The following is a 16,557-nucleotide window of genomic DNA, read 5'->3' as shown; positions in this document are numbered from 1 at the left end:
GCAGTTTCAGCCAACCTCCCAACAAGGTCCCAGCAAGCAGGGCCCTTTGTCTGTTTTTTTGTTTTGCTTTTTTGTGTTTTTTTGTTTTGAGATAGAGTCTCACTCTGTTGCCCAGGCTGTAGAGCAGTGACACAATCTTGCTGGAGTGCAGTGGCACAATCTCAGCAACCTTCGCCTCCTGGGTTCAGGTGATTATCCTGCCTCAGCCTCCTGAGTAGCTGGGACTACAGACATGGGCCACCATGCCTGGCTAATTTTTGTATTTTTAGGAGAGGTGAGGTTTCACCATGTTGGTCAGGCTGGACTTGAGCTCCTGAGTTCCAGTGATCCGCCCACCTCGGCCTCCCAAAGTGCTGGGATTATAGGTGTGAGCCACTGCACCCGGCCGACCCTTTGTCTGAAGAGACAGGATACATACCACAGAAGCAAAGACGTATTTCTGATCTTTTTCTTGTAGCAGCAAAAGTACGTCGGTCAGCAGGACGGCCAGGACATCTGGGAAAATAGTATGGAAGGAGGCATCTTAAAAGTCCCATGGCCAGCAGGTCTTGCTGGGCACCCCCGTGGATGCCACCTCCCAGAAAGGTGTAAGCAGCGTGATGCTTCTGCCTGGACCTAGAAGTTTCCTTTCTGCCTTGCCTGCATGCCCCCACCAACGCCTTTCCAGGTCTCAACCTTCAGCACCAATGAGCAGCTGGAGCCTCCTCTAAGTCCCTTCCGTGTGCAGAGCTCCAACCAGGGCTCCTGCCCATGTCAGGCCACTGGGCCCCACAGTTCTCTTTGCTGTAACAACATCTGCTGGATCTGACCTTTGAGAGTCTGATATGGTTTGGCCGCGTCCCCATCCACATCTCATCTTGAATTCCCACGTGCTGTAAGAGGGACCCAGTGGGAGGTAAGTGAATCATGGGGGCAGATCTTTTCCGTGCTGTTCTCGTGATAGTGAATGAGTCTCATAAGATCTGACGGTTTTATAAGGGGGAGTTTCCCTGCACAAGCTCCCTCTCTCTTTGCCTGCTGCCATCCATGTAAGATGTGATTTGCTCCTCCTGCCTTCTGCCATGATTGTGAGGCCTTCCCCACCAGGTGGAACTGTAAGTCTATTAAACCTCTTTCTTTGGTAAGTTGCCCAGTCTCGGGTATGTCTTTATTAGCAGCGTGAACACAGACTAATACAGCATCTCTCCCTCTGATTTCTCAGATGTGAATGGAGCTCTCTGTTCTCCCTGCTCCTGGGTCACCAGGACCCGAGCCACTGCAGTGATGCAGGCCAGAGGTGGTCTCAGTCCCCTCGTGCCCCTCAGTCCCCCTCGCTGCCTTGTCCCTGTATGAACGTCTCGTGCTGTAAGGCTTGCTGCACATAGATGCAAATCAAGAGCTGCGTTCAAGGGCAACACCGCTTTTGGGGAGCTGCTTCTAACACCCCTGTCTAAGTCAGATACGCTTTCGCTAATTCTCTCGTATTGCAGTCTGCTGGCTTCCTTAAAGCATTTGCTGGACTTATAACTAGTTTTTCTGTTTGTTTGCTTGTTTCTCTCTTTCAGCCCGAGGGACTGATGCCCTAAAAGGCTGGGCACCAGGTCCTGCCCGGTGGGGTGTATTCCTACCATCCAACTTGGCACCTGGCAGGCAGAAGGCGCTAAACCTGTCTGCCAAATACATGCCTACTCAAATGATGAGTGGGCAAATGCTGTCATTTGGCCACTTCAATGACTCACTCAAGATCCTTAAAGATGCTGATGCAAATAGATAGCTTGGGATGTTTCTAGAGGCTCCAAAAATGAAGAGGAAACCCAGGGATGAATCCTGAGTACTCTCTGGTCTGAACTGCAACATGGGTCTCGAAAGCAGGGCTCGGAGCACACCCTGGGCAGCGAGTGGGATGCCTGGGGACACTGACCAGCAGTCCTGGGGGTATTCTCTATCCATATGGGGGCCTCTCAGTGGCTGGGCCCATGGCAGGCTGGCCCATGACTGCCCAGATGGGCAGCTGAGCGTGTTTGGAATTCTGGACCTGGGTTGTCACGATGTGTCACCAATGCCCTGGGTTTCCACTTGGAAGTCAACGACTCAGCATGGCCTCCTGGTTTGTACTGCATCCTTCCAAAGACCAGAGGAGGAGGACGGTGATACAACCACCTCTTTTATGCTACACCCCAGCTGCCTTGCTCATCCTGACTCAGTTCATAACCTCCCTTCAGCCATGAAGTAGCCAGACTTCAGTGGTTCTGTGTCAGTTGACACCCAGCAAACCAAGATGGTGCCCACGGATGTAAGAGGGCACCCACTGATCCGAGATGATGCCACCACTTCTAAGACCATGCCACCAGTCCGAGATGGCACCAACCAATCAAAGATGGTGCCATCACTCCCAAGACCATGTCACTGATCTGAGATGGCACCCACCAATCAAAATGGTGCCCACTGATCCAAGAGGGAGCCCACTGATCAAGATGATGACACCATTCCAAGATGGTGCCCATTGATCCAAGATGGTATTCACTGATCCAGGATGATGTCATTACTTCCAAGACTATGCCACCAATCCAAGATGGCACCCCCCAAGATGGCACCCACTGATCCAAGATGGTGCCATCATTCCCAAGACCGTGCCACCAATCCAAGATGGCACCCACCAATCCAAATGGTGCCCACTGATTCAAGAGGGCACCCACCAAGATGGTGCCACTGATCCAAGATGGTACTACCATTCCCAAGACCGTACGACCAATCCAAGATGGCACCCATCACTCTAAGAGGGTGCCCACAACTCCCAAGATAGTGCCACTGATCCAAGATGGCACCCACCAATCCAATATGGTGCCACCACTCCAAGATGGTGCTGCTAATCCAATATGGCACCCACCAATCCAAGATGATGTCTACTGATCCAACATGGCACCCACAACTCCCAAGATGGTGCTACCAACCCAAGACAGCACCCAACAACCAATTTAGTGCCACCAATCCAACATGGCACCCACCAATAAAAAATGGCAACCAACACTCCAAAATGGTACCCACTGATAACAGGATAGTGCCACCAATCAAGACAGTACCCACCACTTTGAGACGGTGACCACTCCAAGATGGTACCCACTGATACAAGATGGTGCCACTAATCTAAGGCAGTGCCCACTGATCCAAGATGGCACCCACTAGAGGTGGCCAGGGGCAGGCTTTTACCTTTCAAGCGCCCTGATGTGGTCTTCCAGCAGAGCATGCCCTCCAGGTGAAGCTGCCGCTGAAGCATGTCTTCCTTGCGGAAGGTGAGCCCGTTCTTGAGTTTGCCGGAGGACTTCAGGTCCATCTTCCCTGCGATCTCCCTGAGGCGCTGGCCCTTCTCAAACTCGCTGACCTTGGCGTCCACTTGTGAGATGATATCTTTAATGAGGTTCAGGGCCTGGGTCAGGTCTTCGTAGTCCTCAGTGCCAGCTGCCACACATAGCAGAGTTAGCGTCTTTCTTTTCCACTTTAACACAACAGAAGTGGACACACTCACTATGTATGGGTGTGTGGGATCTATGAGGTGTGTGGACACAGTATGTATGGGTGTGTAGGATCTATGAGGAGTGTGGACACAGTATGTATGGGTGTGTGGGATCTTGAGGTGTGTGGACACAGTATGTATGGGCGCGTGGGATCTATGAGGAGTGTGGACACAGTATGGGTGTGTGGGATCTATGAGGTGTGTGGACACAGTATGTATGGGTGTGTGGGATCTATGAGGAGTGTGGACACAGTATGTATGGGTGTGTGGGATCTATGAGGTGTGTGGACACAGTATGTATGGGTGTGTGGGATCTATGAGGTGTGTGGACACAGTATGTATGGGTGTGTGGGATCTATGAGGCGTGTGGACACAGTATGTATGGGTGTGTGGGAACTATGAGGCGTGTGGACACAGTATGGATGGGTGTGTGGGATCTTGAGGTGTGTGGACACAGTACGTATGGGTGTGTGGGATCTATGAGGCGTGTGGACACAGTATGGATGGGTGTGTGGGATCTATGAGGCGTGTGGACACAGTATGTATGGGTGTGTGGGATCTTGAGGTGTGTGGACACAGGATGTATGGGCGCGTGGGATCTATGAGGAGTGTGGACACAGTATGTATGGGTGTGTGGGATCTATGAGGTGTGTGGACACAGTATGTATGGGTGTGTGGGATCTATGAGGTGTGTGGACACAGTATGGGTGTGTGCGATCTATGAGGTGTGTAGACACAGTATGGGTGTGTGGGATCTATGAGGAGTGTGGACACAGTATGTATGGGTGTGTGGGATCTATGAGGTGTGTGGACACAGTATGTATGGATGTGTGGGATCTATGAGGTGTGTGGACACAGTATGGGTGTGTGGGATCTATGAGGAGTGTGGACACAGTATGTATGGATGTGTGGGATCTATGAGTTGTGTGGACACAGTATGTATGGGTGTGTGGGATCTATGAGGTGTGTGGACACAGTATGTATGGATGTGTGGGATCTATGAGGTGTGTGGACACAGTATGTATGGGTGTGTGGGATCTATGAGGTGTGTGGACACAGTATGGGTGTGTGGGATCTATGAGGTGTGTGGACACAGTATGTATGGGTGTGTGGGATCTATGAGGAGTGTGGACACAGTATGTATGGGCGTGTGGGATGTATGAGGAGTGTGGACACAGGATGTATGGGAGTGTGGGATCTATGAGGTGTGTGGACACAGTATGGGTGTGTGGGATCTATGAGGTGTGTGGACACAGTATGTATGGGTGTGTGGGATCTATGAGGTGTGTGGACACAGTATGGGTGTGTGGGATCTATGAGGAGTGTGGACACAGTATGTATGGGTGTGTGGGACCTATGAGGTGTGTGGACACACTCACTATGGGTGTGTGGGATCTATGAGGTGTGTGGACACAGTATGTATGGGCGCGTGGGATCTATGAGGTGTGTGGACACAGTATGTATGGGTGTGTGGGATCTATGAGGTGTGTGGACACAGTATGTATGGGTGTGTGAGATCTATGAGGTGTGTGGACACAGTATGGGTGTGTGGGATCTATGAGGTGTGTGGACACAGTATGGGTGTGTGGGATCTATGAGGAGTGTGGACACAGTATGTATGGGTGTGTGGGATCTATGAGGTGTGTGGACACAGTATGGGTGTGTGCGATCTATGAGGTGTGTAGACACAGTATGGGTGTGTGGGATCTATGAGGAGTGTGGACACAGTATGTATGGGTGTCTGGGATCTATGAGGAGTGTGGACACAGGATGTATGGGAGTGTGGGATCTATGAGGTGTGTGGACACAGTATGGGTGTGTGGGATCTATGAAGTGTGTGGACACAGTATGTATGGGTGTGTGGGATCTATGAGGTGTGTGGACACAGTATGGGTGTGTGGGATCTATGAGGTGTGTGGACACAGTATGGGTGTGTGGGATCTATGAGGAGTGTGGACACCGTATGTATGGGTGTGTGGGATCTATGAGGTGTGTGGACACAGTATGTATGGGTGTGTGGGATCTATGAGGTGTGTGGACACAGTATGTATGGGTGTGTGGGATCTATGAGGTGTGTGGACACAGTATGGGTGTGTGGGATCTATGAGGTGTGTGGACACAGTATGTATGGGTGTGTGGGATCTATGAGGAGTGTGGACACAGTATGTATGGGTGTGTGGGATGTATGAGGAGTGTGGACACAGGATGTATGGGAGTGTGGGATCTATGAGGTGTGTGTACACAGTATGTATGGGTGTGTGGGATCTATGAGGTGTGTGGACACAGTATGGGTGTGTGGGATCTATGAGGTGTGTGGACACAGTATGTATGGGTGTGTGGGATCTATGAGGTGTGTGGACACAGTATGGGTGTGTGGGATCTATGAGGAGTGTGGACACAGTATGTATGGGTGTGTGGGACCTATGAGGTGTGTGGACACACTCACTATGGGTGTGTGGGATCTATGAGGAGTGTGGACACAGTATGTATGGGTGTGTGGGATCTATGAGGTGTGTGGACACAGTATGGGTGTGTGGGATCTATGAGGCGTGTGGACACAGTATGTATGGGTGTGTGGGATCTATGAGGCGTGTGGACACAGTATGTATGGGTGTGTGGGATCTATGAGGTGTGTGGACACAGTATGTATGGGCGCGTGGGATCTATGAGGTGTGTGGACACAGTATGTATGGATGTGTGGGATCTATGAGGTGTGTGGACACAGTATGTATGGGTGTGTGGGATCTATGAGGTGTGTGGACACAGTATGGGTGTGTGGGATCTATGAGGTGTGTGGACACAGTATGGGTGTGTGGGATCTATGAGGAGTGTGGACACAGTATGTATGGGTGTGTGGGATCTATGAGGTGTGTGGACACAGTATGTATGGGCGCGTGGGATCTATGAGGTGTGTGGACTCACTATGTATGGGTGTGTGGGATCTATGAGGTGTGTGGACACAGTATGTATGGGTGTGTGGGATCTATGAGGTGTGTGGACACAGTATGTATGGGTGTGTGGGATCTATGAGGTGTGTGGACACAGTATGTATGGGTGTGTGGGATCTATGAGGTGTGTGGACACAGTATGTATGGGTGTGTGGGATCTATGAGGTGTGTGGACACAGTATGTATGGGTGTGTGGGATCTATGAGGTGTGTGGACACAGTATGGGTGTGTGGGATCTATGAGGCGTGTGGACACAGTATGTATGGGTGTGTGGGATCTATGAGGTGTGTGGACACAGTATGGGTGTGTGGGATCTATGAGGCGTGTGGACACAGTATGTATGGGCGTGTGGGATCTATGAGGAGTGTGGACACAGTATGGGTGTGTGGGATCTATGAGGTATGTGGACACAGTATGTATGAGCGTGTGGAATCTATGAGGTGTGTTCTCCAAGGCCACCACTCAGAAGACCCTCAAGATCACTTCCCAGCTGTAATCTCCCGAGATGCAAATACTTCTCCAAAATAAATGCAACACCTCAGAGTTTAGTTTTCTGGTTTTGGCAGAGGGGAGGGGGACGGAGTCTGGCTCTGTCATCCGGGCTGGAGTACAATCTCAGCTCACTGCAACCTGTCTCCCAGGTTCAAGCAATTCTCCTGCCTCAGTCTGCCGAGTAGTTGGGATTACAGGCACCCGTCACCACGCCCAACTCCTTTTTTTTTTTTTGGTATTTTTAGTAGAGACAGGGTTTCACTGTGTTGGCCAGGCTGGTCTCAAACTCGTGACCTCAAGTGATCTGCCTGCCTCAGCCTCCCAAAGTGCTGGGATTACAGGCATGAGCCACCATGCCTGGCTCAGAGTTTCGTTTTTATCCAGGTATAGCCTCTATCAAATGCAGAAGCTAAGGTGCAATTCAAGTGGCAAAACTGCCACGACTAGCTCTGCCATCTACTGCTTGGTAAACACACTCTCCTCTGTCCCAATCCCTTCATAAAAGACTCCCAGCTGGGTGTGGTGACTCACACCTGTAATCCCAGCACTTTGGGAGGCCGAGGCAGGCGGATCACAAGGTCAGGAGATCGAGACCACAGTGAAACCCCGTCTCTACTAAAAATACAAAAAATTAGCCAGGCGCGGTGGCGGGCGCCTGTAGTCCCAGCTACTCAGGAGGCTGAGGCAGGAGAATGGCGGGAACCCGGGAGGCGGAGCTTGCAGTGAGCCGAGATTGCGCCACTGCACTCCAGCCTGGGCAACAGCGTGAGACTCCGTCTCAAAAAAAAAAAAAAAAAAAAGACCAGCCTGACCAACATGGAGAAACCTCGTTTCTACTAAAAATACAAAACTTAGCCAGGCGTGGTGGCGCATGCCTGTAATCCCAGCTACTCGGGAGGCTGAGTCAGGAGAACCACTTGGACCCGGGAGGTGGAGGTTGTGGTGAGCCGAGATTGTGCCACTGCACTCCAGCCTGGGCAATAAGAGTGAAATTCCGTCTTAAAATAAATAAATAAATTAATTCATTAATTAAAAAAAATGAAAAGACTCCCTCCACCTCCCGTTGTGACTGGGATCTGGCTCCTCCCACTCCAAGGATGTAGCTTTTATAGCGGGGAAGCTTGTTCATCCTCTCATGGCCTGAATTCACTGGTGAAGGGAGAGCTATGGTCAGCATGGCCCCGGCTCCCAGAACTCCTGGCTGGACTGCCCGCCCTTCTCTGCCTCCCTGGCTCCACGCACATTCCTTGCTCAGCCCTGGGCATGTGACACAGGGGCCATGTCTGGGTCTGTCTGAACCACCACGGCACCATCTCCATCCATTCATCCTTTCCACAGACACTGACACTGAGGGCCTGCACTGGCCCAGCCTGTGCTAGGGGCTGGGGGAAACAGTTGGCAAATAAAACCTGGCTCTTGCTTTCATGGTATTGACCACCCCATCTTTCTTGCATCAAAAACCCCAGGCCAGGCCAGGCTGGGTGCGGTACGGTGGCTCACACCTGTAATCCCAGCACTTTGGGAGGCCAAGGTGGGCAGATCATTTGAGGTCAGAAGTTCAAGACCAGCCTGACAAACATGGTGAATCCCCATCTCTACTACAAATACCAAAATTAGCTAGATGTGGTGGCGGGCGCCTGTAACCCCAGCTACTCAGGAGGCTGAGGCAGGAGAATCGCTTGAACCTGGGAAGTGGAGATGGCAGTGAGCCGAGATGGTGCCACTGCACTCCAGCCTGGGGGACAGAGTGAGAGTCTGTCTCAAAACAAAACAAAACCCAGGCCAGATGTGATGGCTCATGTCTGTAATCCCAGCACTTTGGAGAGACCGAGGTGGGAGGTCCACTTGAACCCAGCAGTTCCAGAACAGCCCGGGCAACACAGCGAGACCCCATCTCTAAAAAAAAAAAAAAAAAAAAATTTTTTTTTTAAATTAACTGGGTGTAGTGCCATGTACCTGTAGTCCCAGGTGCTTGGGAGGCTGAGGTAGGAGGATCACTTGAGCCCCGGAGTTGGAGGCTACAGTGAACTATGATTTCACCACTACACTCCAGCCTGGGCAACAGAGTGAGACTTTGTCTCTTTAAAAACAGAAAAAAAAGGCCAGGCGCGGTGGCTCAAGCCTGTAATCCCAGCACTTTGGGAGGCCAAGACAGGCGGATCATGAGGTCAGGAGATCGAGACCATCCTGGCTAACGTGGTAAAACCCCATCTCTACTAAAAATAAAAAAAACTAGCCGGGCGCGGTGGCGGGCGCCTGTAGTCCCAGCTACTCGGGAGGCTGAGGCAGGAGAATGGCGTAAACCTGGGAGGCGGAGCTTGCAGTGAGCTGAGATCTGGCCGCTGTACTCCAGCCTGGGCGACAGAGTGAGACTCTGTCTCAAAAAAAAAAAAAAGAAAAAAAAAAGGAACCCCAGCACCCAGCAAAGTGGATTCCCAAGGGAATTTATCCAGTCCGCTGCTAAATAGGGAGTGGGTGCTCAGTGAGAGCCCCATGCTGCAGCAGCACGGGCGGGCGGGGCAGTGGGGAGAAGGCCTACCTTCCGTGTTCTGGATGATGCGCTCCACCAGCACTGGGTATTTGGTTATGCGCTGTGTAACCAGGAGAATGCACTCCTGCACACCAAGCCGCCGCACGATGGAGAAGTTGCCGATTTTCTAGGAAACAGACAGCAAGATCCCACATTAACATCTCGGAAACGGACAGCAAGGGCCCGTATTAACATCTCGGAAACGGACAGCCAGATCCCACATTAACATCTTGGAAACGGACAGCAAGGGCCCGCATTAACATCTCGGAAACGGAAAGCCAGATCCTACATTAACATCTCGGAAACGGACAGCAAGGGCACGCATTAACATCTCGGAAACGGAAAGCCAGATCCTACATTAACATCTCGGAAACGGACAGCAAGGGCACGCATTAACATCTCGGAAACGGACAGCCAGATCCTACATTAACATCTCGGAAACGGACAGCCAGATCCCGCATTAACATCTCGGAAACGGCAGCAAGGGCCCGCATTAACGAAACAGACAGCCAGATCCTGCATTAACATCTCGGAAATGGACAGCCAGATCCCGCATTAACATCTTGGAAACGGACAGCAAGGGCCCGCATTAACATCTCGGAAACGGAAAGCCGGATCCTACATTAACATCTCGGAAACGGACAGCAAGGGCCTGCATTAACATCTTGGAAACGGACAGCCAGATCCTATATTAACATCTCGGAAACGGACAGCCAGATCCCGCATTAACATCTTGGAAACGGACAGCAAGGGCCCGCATTAACATCTCGGAAACGGAAAGCCGGATCCTACATTAACATCTCGGAAACGGACAGCAAGGGCCTGCATTAACATCTTGGAAACGGACAGCCAGATCCTATATTAACATCTCGGAAACGGACAGCCAGATCCCGCATTAACATCTTGGAAATGGACAGCAAGGGCCCTTGTTAACATCTCGGAAATGGAAAGCCAGATCCCGCATAAACATCTCGGAAACGGATAGCAAGGGCCCTTATTAACATCTCGGAAATGGAAAGCCAGACCCTGCATTAACATCTCAGAAATGGACAGCCAGAGCCCGCATTAACAACTCGGAAACGGACAGCCGGATCCCGCATTAACATCTCGGAAACGGAAAGCCGGATCCCACATTAACATCTCGGAAATGGACAGCCAGATCCCGCATTAACAGCTCGGAAACGGGCAGCCAGAGCCCACATTAACATCTCGGAAACGGACAGCCAGATCCCGCATTAACGTCTCGGAAACGGACAGCCAGATCCCGCATTAACGTCTCGGAAATGGAAAGCCGGATACCACATTAACATCTCGGAAACAGACAGCCAGATCCCGCATTAACATCTCGGAAACAGACAGCCAGATCCCGCATTAACATCTCGGAAATGGAAAGCCGGATACCACATTAACATCTCGGAAACGGACAGCCAGATCCCGCATTAACATCTCAGAAATGGAAAGCCAGATCCCACATTAACATCTCGGAAATGGACAGCCAGATCCCGCATTAACATCTCGGAAACGGAAAGCAAGAGCCCGCGTTAACATCTCGGAAACGGGCAGCCAGAGCCCACATTAACATCTCGGAAACGGACAGCCAGATCCCGCATTAACATCTCGGAAACGGACAGCCAGATCCGCATTAACGTCTCGGAAACGGACAGCAAGGGCCCGCATTAACATCTCGGAAACGGACAGCCAGATCCCGCATTAACATCTCGGAAATGGACAGCAAGGGCCCGCATTAACATCTCGGAAACGGAAAGCCAGATCCCGCATTAACATCTCGGAAACGGACAGCAAGGCCCCGCATTAACATCTCGGAAACGGAAAGCCAGATCCTGCATTAACATCTCGGAAACGGACAGCAAGGCCCCGCATTAACATCTCGGAAATGGAAAGCCAGATCCCGCATTAACAGCTTGGAAACGGACAGCAAGAGCCCACATTAACATCTCGGAAATGGACAGCCAGATCCCGCATTAACATCTCGGAAACGGACAGCAAGGCCCCGCATTAACATCTCGGAAACGGAAAGCCAGATCCCGCATTAACATCTCGGAAACGGAAAGCCAGATCCTGCATTAACATCTCGGAAACGGACAGCCAGATCCCACATTAACATCTCGGAAATGGAAAGCCAGATCCCGCATTAACATCTTGGAAACGGAAAGCCAGATCCCGCATTAACATCTCGGAAATGGACAGCAAGGGCCCGCATTAACATCTCGGAAACGGACAGCCAGATCCCACATTAACATCTCGGAAACGGACAGCCAGATCCCGCATTAACATCTCGGAAACGGAAAGCCAGATCCCTCATTAACATCTCGGAAATGGACAGCAAGGGCCCGCATTAACATCTCGGAAATGGAAAGCCAGATCCCGCATTAACAACTCGGAAATGGACAGCCAGAGCCCGCATTAACATCTCGGAAACGGAAAGCCAGATCCCGCATTAACATCTCGGAAACGGAAAGCCAGATCCCGCATTAACATCTCGGAAATGGACAGCAAGGCCCCACATTAACATCTCGGAAACGGAAAGCCGGATCCCACATTAACATCTTGGAAACGGACAGCAAGGCCCCACATTAACATCTCGGAAATAGAAAGCCAGATCCCGCATTAACAGCTTGGAAACGGACAGCAAGAGCCCACATTAACATCTCAGAAATGGAAAGCCAGATCCCGTATTAACATCTCGGAAACGGACAGCCAGATCCCGTATTAACATCTCGGAAACGGACAGCCAGATCCCGCATTAACGTCTCGGAAACGGACAGCCAGAGCCTGCATTAACGTCTCGGAAACGGAAAGCCAGATCCCGCATTAACATCTCGGAAACAGACAGCCAGATCCCGCATTAACATCTCGGAAATGGACAGCCAGATCCCACATTAACATCTCAGAAACAGACAGCAAGGCCCCGCATTAACATCTCGGAAATGGAAAGCCAGATCCCGCATTAACAGCTTGGAAACGGACAGCCAGATCCCGCATTAACATCTTGGAAACGGACAGCCAGATCCCGCATTAACATCTCAGAAACGGACAGCAAGGCCCCACATTAACATCTCGGAAATAGAAAGCCAGATCCCGCATTAACATCTCGGAAACGGACAGCAAGGGCCCTTATTAACATCTTGGAAACGGACAGCCAGAGTCCGCATTAACGTCTCGGAAGTGGAAAGCCAGATCCCACATTAACGTCTCGGAAACGGAAAGCCAGATCCCGCATTAACATCTCGGAAATGGACAGCCAGATCCCGCATTAACATCTCGGAAACGGAAAGCCAGATCCCGCATTAACATCTCGGAAACGGAAAGCCAGATCCCGCATTAACGTCTCGGAAACGGAAAGCCAGATCCCGCATTAACATCTCGGCTCCTGTCCAATTAGTCAACAATCGGCTGCCAAGGCTGGGGGCTGCTTTCTTTCTCAGCTCACCAGGACCTTTCCTTTGCCACTTTGGAGGAGACAGACACCAGATATCTGAAAGCAGGGATCACCTGCTGTACACACAAACGCCACCAAAGGCCAGATGTGGTGGTTCATGCCTGTAATCCCACACTTTCGGAGGCCAAGGCAGGAGGAATGCTTGAGACCAGGAGTTTGAGACTAGCCTGGGCAACACAGCAAGACCTCATCTCTACAAAAAATTAAAATATTAGGTGGGCATGGTGGCACACTCCTGTAGTCCCAACTACTCATGAAGCAGAGACAGGAGGCTTTGCTTGAGCCCAGGAGTTTGAGGCTGCAGTGAGCCATTGCACTCCAGCCTGGGCGACGGAGCAAGACCTGACTCTCAAAAAATAAAAGAAATGAGAACCAGCCAGGGGGTGGATATGGAAATCATCTGTCAAGCTGTCCACAAACACGATGTACAAATGAACACACACTCCCTAACCCATGACTGCTGGAACCCTCCAGAACTAGAGTGGGCTTGTGCCTTTTGGTTGGGTCCCTGGGTGTGATATTGGCTCACTGCAACCTCCGCCTCCGGAGTTTAAGCAATTCTCCTGTCTCAGCCTCCGAGTAGCTGGGATTACAGGCGTGTGCCACCACACCTGGCTAATTTTTGTAGTGTTAGTAGAGATGAAGTTTCGCCATATTCCTCAGGCTGGTCTCAAACTCCTGGGCTCAAGTGATCCGCCCGCCTTGGCCTCCCCAAAAGTGCTGGGATTCCAAGCGTGAGCCACAGCACCCAGCCTGGGTGCTTTCTGATGCTCACCTCTGGCTAAGAACCAAGAGCAGTCACCTGACGCCCACTTGGGAGCACAGCACATTTTCTGCTTGTTTGCTCCCGCTGCTCTTGTGTACATTTTAGGGATGCCAGCACTTGCAAAGAGCCACTGAAGAGGCCCAGAGCCGCTGTGGGATTTGCAAGAGTCCATGATGGAGGCTTCACTGGAATCCCCCTCCTGGCTTCGAAGAACTGCGGCTCCAAAACGATCCTCTCCCTTTCCCACCTATCCTATAACACAATGAAGTTTAAATGCATGTCACTCCGGCCGGGCGCGGTGGCTCAAGCCTGTAATCCCAGCACTTTGGGAGGCCGAGACGGGCGGATCACGAGGTCAGGAGATCGAGACCATCCTGGTTAACACGGTGAAACCCCGTCTCTACTAAAAAATACAAAAAATTAGCCGGACGCGGTGGTGGGCGCCTGTAGTCCCAGCTACTCGGGAGGCTGAGGCAGGAGAATGGCGTGAACCCGGGAGGCGGAGCTTGCAGTGAGCTGAGATCCGGCCACTGCACTCCAGCCCGGGCGACAGAGCGAGACTCTGTCTCAAAAAAAAAAAAAAAAAAAAAAAAAAAAAAATGCATGTCACTCCTAACTTTGGACTACTGGACGTAGAATGCCACTGCAGAATCAAGTCCCGGCCAGGCCACAGGTGATGCAGCTCGTGTGGAATCAGCGGTGTGAGGGCCTCTAAAGAGGCGAATGTTGATAGAACCAACTAGCCATCATCCAAGTGCGGTTTCTAGGATGCGGGAGGTGGGGTCTCCCTTGACTTGGCTGACTCTGGCTGGGCTTCGAGCACCTACCCACACTCACACAAAGGAGGCAGGAAGATCCATCTATAGGCTCCGGGGGTGAACACGGACCAGCAAGGGGACAAAGGCTTGGAGTAACCCTCCTTTTTATATTTTGTATTTTTTTGAGACAGAGTTTCGCTCTTGTTCCCCAGGCTGGAGTGCAGTGGTGCGATCTCGGCTCACTGCAACCTCTGCCTCCCGGGTTCAAGCGATTCTCCTGCTTCAGCCTCCCAAGGAGGTGGGATTACGGGCACGCGTTACCACGCCTGGCTAATTTTTTGTAGTTTTAGTAAAGACGGGGTTTTGTCATATTGGGTAGACTGGTATCAAACTCCTGACTTCAGGTGATCTGCCCGCCTTGGCCTCCCAAAGTTACAGGGATTACAGGTGTGAGCCACCGCACCCAGCTGGAATAACCCTCAAGACAGACAGCATCCCCAAGGCAAAACAGGCCGGCTCTGGAGGGCCAGTTCCTGGGGCAGGGCAGCCCCTTCAAACAATCCTTTGTGTCATCCAAACAGTGATGACACAGTGATGGTCAGCAGGTCCCATGCTGAGGGCTGCAGGGATCTCTCAGGGCCCACTGTGGCCTGGCAAGGAACAAAGTCTAGACATGCTTTCTTTGATTGATTTTGTTAATATGTGTATGTGTATATTTATGTATTTTATATAATAGAGATGGGATCTTGCTATGTTGCCCAGGCTGGTCTTAAACACCTGAGCTCAACTGATTTTCCCTCCTTAGCTGCTGGAGTAGCAAGGGTTACAGGTGTGCACCAACATGCCTGGCTAATTTTTAAATATTTTGTAGAGACAGGATCTTGCTATGTTGCCCAGGCTGGTCTCAAACTCCTGGACTCAAGCGATCCTCCCGCCCTGGCCTCCAGAAGTACTGGATTTACAGGCATGAGGCATTGCATCTGGCCTGCTTTATTTTACATCTCAGGATTCTACGTAAGATTTCACTGATGTGTTCTGAATGGAGTTGTGGTTAAAACCCAAACCAAACCTTGAAAATCACTGCTACATAACAAATGCCTTATAATTCCCAGGTCCCAAGACTCTACAATTCTGTGGAAAAACTCGACAGTGAAGAATATAAGTTTTTTGTTTTTTGTTTTTGAGATGGAGTCTTGCTCTGTCACCAGGCTGGAACGCAGTAGCGTGATCTCGGCTCACTGCAACCTTCGCTTCCTAGGTTTAAGCGATTCCTCTGCCTCAGCCTCCCAAGTAGCTGGGATTACAGATGCGTGCCACCACGCCCGGCTAATTTTTTGTATTTTAATAGAGATGGGGTTTCACCATGTTGGCCAGGACGGTCTCGATCTCCTGACCTCGTGATCCGCCCGCCTTGGTCTCCCAAAGTGCTGGGATTACAGGCGTAAGCCTCTGAGCCCGGCCAGAATATAAGTTTTTGATTAAAAAAAAAAAAAATTGTTTTTACCTTGATCAAGTTTTGAAATTTCTTGTTTTGCTGAAGCAGCAACTTGTAATGACTAACAGCTTCATTGTGGCCGCTACAAAACACACCATACTTTTCTTTCATTCTCTCCCCATGTTCACCTGAAAACTGATAGACAAAAGAACGGAAACGTTAATTAAACATGAAAACTGCCAAAGTATATTTTCATCTAATTTGTCTGACTCTGCTAAAATAAATATTTATTTGCAATTCCATTTTATTTATTTATTTATTTTTTTTAGAGACAGCATCTTGCTCTGTGGCTCAGGCTGAAGTGCAGTGGCACGATCTCAGCTCACTGCAACCTCCGCCTCCTGGGTTCAAGCGATGCTCCTGCTGTAGCCTCCTGAGTAGCTGGGATTACAGGTGCCGCCACCACGCCCGGCTAATTTGTTTTTAGACAGAGTCTCGCTCTGTTGCCCAGGCTGGGGTGCAGTGGCGTGATCTTGGCTCACTGCAACCTCCACCTTCCGGGGTCAAGTGATTCTCCTGCCTCGGCCTCCTGAGTAGCTGAGATTACAGGTGTGAACCACCATGCCCGGCTAATTTTTATATTTTTAGTAGAGACCAGGTTTCACCATGTTGGTCAGG

The 16,557-nt window shown here is 50.8% G+C and overlaps 1 protein-coding gene across 4 annotated transcripts in view; it reads right to left on the bottom strand.

Moving 5' to 3' along the window:
- Nucleotides 1–16,557, bottom strand: part of ARHGEF18 (Rho/Rac guanine nucleotide exchange factor 18) — a 129,195-nt gene that overhangs the window by 15,867 nt on the left and 96,771 nt on the right. For all 4 annotated transcript variants that reach the window (XR_013409658.1, XM_028839557.2, XM_028839560.2 and 1 more), the window contains 4 exons: nucleotides 15,949–16,074; nucleotides 9,470–9,587; nucleotides 3,187–3,435; nucleotides 419–495 (listed from right to left, as the gene is read on the bottom strand). Coding sequence is in view for 3 of the 4 variants with exons in the window: in XM_028839557.2 (XP_028695390.2) it covers nucleotides 419–495; nucleotides 3,187–3,435; nucleotides 9,470–9,587; nucleotides 15,949–16,074 (570 nt within the window). In the remaining variant the exon portion in view is untranslated. The remainder of the gene's footprint in view (nucleotides 1–418; nucleotides 496–3,186; nucleotides 3,436–9,469; nucleotides 9,588–15,948; nucleotides 16,075–16,557) is intronic.

The sequence above is a fragment of the Macaca mulatta genome, chromosome 19 (assembly GCF_049350105.2).
Source record: "Macaca mulatta isolate MMU2019108-1 chromosome 19, T2T-MMU8v2.0, whole genome shotgun sequence".
Classification (NCBI taxonomy): Eukaryota; Metazoa; Chordata; class Mammalia; order Primates; family Cercopithecidae; genus Macaca; species Macaca mulatta.
This window is presented reverse-complemented; position numbering and strand designations above follow the sequence as displayed.